The sequence below is a fragment of the Solanum dulcamara genome, chromosome 1 (genome assembly GCF_947179165.1).
Source record: "Solanum dulcamara chromosome 1, daSolDulc1.2, whole genome shotgun sequence".
In the NCBI taxonomy this organism is placed as follows: domain Eukaryota; kingdom Viridiplantae; phylum Streptophyta; class Magnoliopsida; order Solanales; family Solanaceae; genus Solanum; species Solanum dulcamara.
In genome coordinates, this window is record NC_077237.1 from 85,828,940 (window position 1) to 85,836,010 (window position 7,071).

The 7,071-nt window shown below is 29.3% G+C and overlaps 1 protein-coding gene across 1 annotated transcript; it reads left to right on the forward strand.

Annotated features, from left to right (window-relative positions):
* Positions 1-245: 245 nt before the first annotated feature.
* Positions 246-6,662, forward strand: LOC129882273 (probable aminotransferase TAT2). The gene is made up of 8 exons (XM_055956493.1): positions 246-448; positions 791-953; positions 1,597-1,936; positions 2,835-3,053; positions 3,583-3,642; positions 4,167-4,322; positions 4,436-4,529; positions 6,427-6,662. The coding sequence occupies exons 1-8, from the start codon at positions 337-339 to the stop codon at positions 6,498-6,500; spliced, it is 1,218 nt and encodes a 405-aa protein (XP_055812468.1). The 5' UTR covers positions 246-336; the 3' UTR covers positions 6,501-6,662.
* The last annotated feature ends 409 nt before the right edge of the window (positions 6,663-7,071 follow it).

Consider the following 7,071-nt stretch of genomic DNA (forward strand, 5'->3'; position numbering starts at 1 on the left):
CACATTTCTTTAATCGACTAGAGTGACATAATATTTGACTATGTATCATACCTATATTATAATTTATATGCTAAGCCATACACACTCTTATTCTAATATAATTTATATCACTTTAATAAATTTTATTAATTAGTATGAAACACACTTGCAACGCACGTAATCTAGAGACTAGTCAACTAAAAAATAATAAGTAGAAAAATTGAACAGAATTACTTGGAAACAAGTATAAATATGGATAATTCTAAGGCTGCATTTTGCACTAAACTCTTTTTTTCTCTCTCATTTTTCCTATTTTCCTTGTTAATAATTTTTTGCCTTTTAAACATATTTGAAAATATGGGAAGCCAAACAAATTCTTTAGGTGAAAATTACACAAAAGAGTTGGAAACACCTACAAATATCACTATCAAAAGGATTCTTGGCTTGTTGATGGACATCATAGATGAAGGTGATGCTTGAAAATTGTATTTAAATATAACTAATAAGTAATTTTTTTTTATATTATGAAGGAAAAATTGTGCCATTTGATATATATAGGTTACATTTTTATTAGTATAATGTACTGCCTTTGTTTCAATTATGTGTCTGATAGTTTGATTAAGAAAGTAAATATGATTTTTGAATTTTATGGTTTTGAACTAAAAAGGAATGTGTGTAACGAATTAAAATACTTTTTAGATTTTGTGGTCTTAAAACATGTTACATGTCAGCAGGTATGATGATGGATTTCCTTAATTTTGAATTTACTTATAAGCGAAAATTCTAACTCTGTCACCGATTTCTCCGACAGATAATGAAAGGAAGAGGGAAGTGATCTCATTGGGAATAGGAGACCCAACAGCTCATTCATGTTTTCATACAACAGATGCAGCTAAGGAAGCTGTTGTTGAGAGCATTCTTCTTGATAAATTCAATGGATATTCTTCCTCTGCTGGTCTTCCCACTACTAGAAAGTAATTTATTTATTTTTCATATTTAATTCATATTTTATAGAGTTGATGATTTGTGTACTAATAATATATAAAAAGATTAATACTATTAGGATGTGTTTGATACAAAGAAAAATGTTTACCTAGACAAAATATTTCTTGGAAAATAAGTTGTTTGTTTTATTTGTGTTTTGGTGTTTAGTTAGTAAAAAGAAAATAGTCTCAAAAGCATTTAGGTATAATCTAGGCAAATACATGAAACCAGAAACGATCCCGACTCTGTACCCCGACCTGAGACCAAACTTCCGACTCAAGACATAATTTCCGACCCTGACACCCGACTCTCGATCTTGACACTGATTCGAGACCTGATTCCAACCCTAACTCAATACTCGAAATCCGACCTCGATCCGCGACTTGACTCCTAACCCCAATCTTGGATCCGAATCCTAATCCTAACCACGATCCGAGACGGAATTCCGATCCCAACCCTAAGCGCTCTCTATTTAATGCATAAATTGAATTGTATCTTTTTAAAGAATTTAAGTTATATATACTGAAAAACTACCGTAAACATGACATGTCATGTCATATATGTATGAATTTATATTTTGTCAATGTGTCTTATATATAGTAAAGTTTTTTTTTTCTTTCTATATATGAACAGGGCAATTGCAAGCTACTTGTCAAGAGATCTTTGTTATGATTTATCACCAGAAGATGTGTATGTTACTGTTGGTTGCACACAAGCTATAGAAATAGCAGTGTCTTTTCTTGCAAAACCAAATTGTAACATTTTGCTACCAAGGCCTGGCTTCCCAACTTATGCACTTTGTGCTTCTTTTAGAAATATTGAAGTTAGGTACTATGATCTTGTACCTCAAAAAAAATGGCAAGTTAATTTGGAGGCAATTGAAGCTTTGGTTGACCAAAATACTATTGGAATTGTTATTATAAATCCTGGAAATCCTTGTGGAAATGTCTACTCATATGAGCATTTGGAGAAGGTTAATTTATTAATTCCCTCTTTTGCTACTTCCTTTATTATGATGCTTTTTTGTTTCTTAATTTTTAAATTCACTTCCAAAAATGCGAATTGTCGAAGGACTTTTTGTTGAAGATCAAGTTCCACATTGGATGAAAAAAGAGATGAGTGGTTTTCTTATATGATCTTGGGCAATCCATTTCTTATCATGAACTAGTTTTTGGGGTTGTGTTACGCCCAAGATTCATTGTGTAATTTACATAAATTTCATAGTGTTAAGAGTTAATTACATTATTTCCCAAAAAAAATTCAAATGACAAAAATCCCTTAAAATTTTTGGATTTCAGATACATCACTGGACTTCCGAATATATCAACAGATATCCAGATACATAGGGGATGGATTTATTCGAGGGGGGAGAGATGTATCAGAAAGGGGTTAGAGATGTATCAAAGAGGGGGATAGGACATCCGGATACATAGGGAAGGGATGTATCCGAGAGGGGATGGATGTATCCGAGAGGGAAATGATGTATCCGAGAGGGGATTTTTAATTTTTTTTTTAATTGATCGATAGGGAATTTTGGAGATTATGACAAAATAAGATGTGTATTTAGGTTAAAATAATTAACGTGATATCAGAGTCAAGCACATGGGTCTAATGTGAAAGGAGGAGGGGGCGGGGACCATGTGAGTGTTGTGAATATACCCCCAATCTCCATCTCTCGCTCAGAACTGGATAGTTGGACGTGAACTCCTATATTATTTGACTTTTGTTGACTAACTATGTTTTTCTCTTGACAACAAACTAATTAGCTAAAGGACTTAAAAAATCAGCCTTTTTTCCCTTGATCATGCATATTTTTAAAAAAAGTTATATACTCTGATAATGTAATAAAAAATTACTTTTATTTTTCTCAGATAGCGGAAACCGCAAAGAGAGTGAAGACACTGATCATAGCAGATGAAGTGTATGGACATCTTGCTTTTGGAGAAACTCCTTTTATACCAATGGGATTATTTAGTTCAATAACACCAGTATTAACACTTGGTTCTTTGTCTAAGAGATGGTTAATTCCTGGTTGGAGACTTGGTTGGTTTGTCATTAACGATCCTAATTGCACTTTCAAATCCCCTAAGGTATGTTTAAATTAACACAATAATCTTCAACTTTGCAACAAAAAATAATATGTCGCTAAACAATAAAAATTTATTACTCATTCAGGGGCGGAGCTAGAGAATAATATACATATGAATTTTGCTTAACCTAGTAAAAATAGTAATTTTGATCCAAATATTATATTTGCTTTATGAAATTTATATATGATGTATCTCGAATGAATAAATAGGTGTGGGGAAGAATGAAAGCTCCTTGTTAAGGTCAAGGGAAGTCTAAAGAATATTTTTTTATTAAAAAAAATAATAATTTGGTCATAAAAACAGAGAGTTGTATGAATTGCATGAGAAGTTCTTTTAGTTAAAACGTCATTTAATAATTAATATGTATAAGTTATTAACTTACAACTCAATAACTTAAAATTATTTCTGATTCAGCCTCTATCTATAGCGGTGGATTCTAAGATCTTATTAAATATATTTAGTGAAAAATTAGCGATAAATTTCATAGTTAATTTCTGTTATTTATGATAAGTTTTAATTCATCTCTCAGATTATTGAACGTATCAATAGCTATTGTGACATATGTGCAAGTCCAACAACTTTCATACAGGTAATTCTTAGCCTATATAAAATTATGGACTCTTTTTTATAGCTAAATTCAGCATTTATATTAATTAATCAATAGATCAATGACGTTACAGAGTAATAAAATATTTACATGATCAAATCGTCCGTAGGATAATTATATATATGTAAATTATGTGATAAACATTAACCGGTAAAAATGACAAGTCTCTTTAAAATATGAAATTTGAAATTTTAAAAATAAGATATGTTACATGCTACAATAAATATGAATGATCTAATGGCATAAAAATTGTTTATCCCGCCAATATACATTACATAAACTCATCAAAACAAATGCTAATTTGTTCTAGAGTTTCAAAATTCACAAGTGAAACTGAGAACGTCTTGGAGCTTCAAAGATATTTTCAAAGATATAGCCGAAAAGTAAACAAATGACGTTATTAATTTCTACGTACCCAAACCCATTTATCTGTCGTAATAGGTAACCTACCTTATATAAATTGAACTATAATATTTTTTTTGTAAAACATTATTTTGATGTTGCAGGCAGCAGTCCCCAAAATTATTGAAAACACCAAAGAGGATTTCTTCAAGAATACACTCAAAATGCTTAAGGAAAATTCATATATATGTTATGAAAAGATACTTGAAATTCCATGCCTAAATTGCCCTTGTAAACCTCAAGGATCAATGGTTGTTATGGTAACTCTCCAACTTCCCCAAAACTTCTAGTTTCATACACTTTTGTCCCTTCCTTTTTGCTTTTATTTCTTTTTAGTCCATCCACTTTTTATTTTTTATTTTCTCTAATGAAGGTGAATCTCAATACAATTCTCCTCCAAGATATAAGTGATGATATGGATTTCTGTTTGAAGCTTGCCAAGGAGGAATCTGTCATTTTACTTCCTGGTTAGTTCATCAATTTTGAATATAAAGATGTTTTACTTTTATTAATTACCAATATATAAATATATAAGAATTTAGAAATGCTAAAAGGTGAAAATTATACATTTAAAATATTAATCTAAAATGTATGTGATTAAATAGGGAGATAGAGATTTGTGGAGATACCAAAAACATCATAAGTATTTGAGGTTCTAATTAAACATGTCATGATATTTTTGTGCTTATAAAAGCATGTCATTACAAGTAAAATCAGAAGTTTAAAGTTACAAATTTTAATATATAAAAAGTCAGAATATTTTTTTTATAACAGAATAAAATAGCAAGAGTGTGAGTTTACATTAAATCCTATAGTAGACTCTAGAAATAGATTTTAAAAAAGCAAAAACTACAAAATAATACCTTCAAATGTGAGTTCACGTTAATTTTTTTTTTTGGGAAAAAACTCAAATATGTCATCGAACTTTGAAAAAAGGTTCATTTATGTCATCCGTTAAAAGTTTGGCTCATCTATGCCATTGTCGTTTGAGAAAAGGCTCATTTATGTCATTATTTTTTAACTCCGATTTTGCAAAACCACCTAAACAACTTTTAGCACTTTTTCTATTAGAGTTTTGAATCAAATATACTTTTTTTTCTTTTTTTTCTTCAAGAACACATGAAGAACACCAAAAATCTAAATTTTCAACTTCTTCAATTTTTCACAAAATTACCTCAAATTTTAATAGTAACATCCCTCCGAGCTAGAATCAAAACTCAATATCTTTTAAATTCGAATTCAACATAACCCAACAAGACACACTTAAAATTTTTTCAAAGTTTTAAAACTTTAATCTCTTTTAATGGTAGAACTTTCTTCACAGCTCCAAATCACTTGAAATTTTGAACATAGATATAGTGAACTTTAAAATAGTATTTTTTGGGTCTATGTTCAAAATTTCAAAATTTCACCATTAAAGGAGGTTAAAGTTTTGAAACGTTGACGAAATTTTAAGTGTGTCTTTTGGATTAGGTTGAATTCAAGCTTAAAATATATTGAGTTTTGGTTTCTAGCTCGGAGGGATGTTACTATTGAAATTTGAGTTGACTTCGTAAAAAATTGAAGAAGTTGAAAATTTGACTTTTTGATGTTCTTCATGTGTTCTTGGTGTTTTTGAAGAAGAAGAAACAAAAAATGTACATTTGATTCAAAACTCTAATAGAAAACTGTTAAAAGTTGTTTAAGTGGTTTTGCAAAATCGGAGTTGAAAAATAATGGCATAAATGAATCTTTTCTCAAACGGTAATGGCATAGATGAGCCAAACTTTTAACAGATGACATAAATGAGCCTTTTCTCAAAGTTCGATGGCATATTTGAGCCTTTTTCCTTTTTTTTTCAATGTTTATGTTAAATTTAACAACTAGAATTTGTTAAATATATGACGGAATATAAAAAATATTCATTTTTGACAAACTTAAAAGACCAAAACTGTTTAGGAGTATATTTAAGGGACCATTTTGAATCTCCCCCCAAACATAGTGACCCTTTCAATCTATATACATGTACATATTCAGTTGGACATGAAATTTAAGAGAGAAAAAAGAGATTTTTAGTGTATATTCAAAGTATCCTTATAATCGTCATGATAAAGAACATTCAAGATAAACGTAGAAGTTTAAAATAACGAATTTTCATATATGAAAAAGTATTTCTTTTTTGAAAAAGAATAAATTAGAAACATATAATAAAACAAAACATATAATGTGGTGTAAACCACTTATACTTGATAAAATATTGCACTAATTGTTCGTGATAAATGAAATTTTCCCTTTTTATGCAACAAATTTAGACTAATTAGCCTGATTTTATCATAGTTTTATAGACACTGTAATATTATGAAACTTTTATTTTTTATTTTTTAGGAACTGCCGTGGGACTGAAAAATTGGGTCAGAATCACATTTGCAGTTGAATCATCTTTTCTTGAAGAAGGATAAAAAGATTAAAATCTTTTTGCCTCAGGCATTTAATTAATTGATGCTAATTTTCTGAATTTTTTATTTTGATTTTCTTGGCCAATTTGGTGAATAAATTCAAAAAATATAATGTTTGTTCTAAAACATTGTTGGATTTCAATTAGTAATATAATTTCCTTATTTTAATTGATGGGATTGCAATTTTTTCAACTCTAAACCACGTGAAATTGGCAGATCCTATAATATTGTTTACAAAGATTCAGAAGAGGCAACTTTTCTAAAATTTAGTACACCAATCTAATATTATACTATCTTACGTAGGATGAATCAAATTAATTCAGATCTCAAAATAAGTATCGAATATCTAGTAAAAATAATAATTTAAAAAGCATATTATAGTGTAAAAATAATAATGTATGATAATTTAACTAATCGATATAATGAAATTAGATATTGTTAGAGGTTAAGCAAGCTAGGGACTGTTTGGTCATTTGGCCAAGGTCTGTTAAAATGCTAATTAGGCAGTTAGTTAGTTGAGTTGGTTATAACTAATTGGTGGATTGTTGTTTTGAGTGTTGATTGAGTGTATAAG

Coding starts and splice junctions, on each gene's coding strand:
- LOC129882273 (XM_055956493.1), top strand. CDS start 337: ATGGGAAGCCAAACAAATTCTTTAGGTGAAAATTACACAAAAGAGTTG. Junction 1,937..2,834: donor CATATGAGCATTTGGAGAAG/GTTAATTTATTA, acceptor TATTTTTCTCAG/ATAGCGGAAACCGCAAAGAG. Junction 3,054..3,582: donor GCACTTTCAAATCCCCTAAG/GTATGTTTAAAT, acceptor TTCATCTCTCAG/ATTATTGAACGTATCAATAG.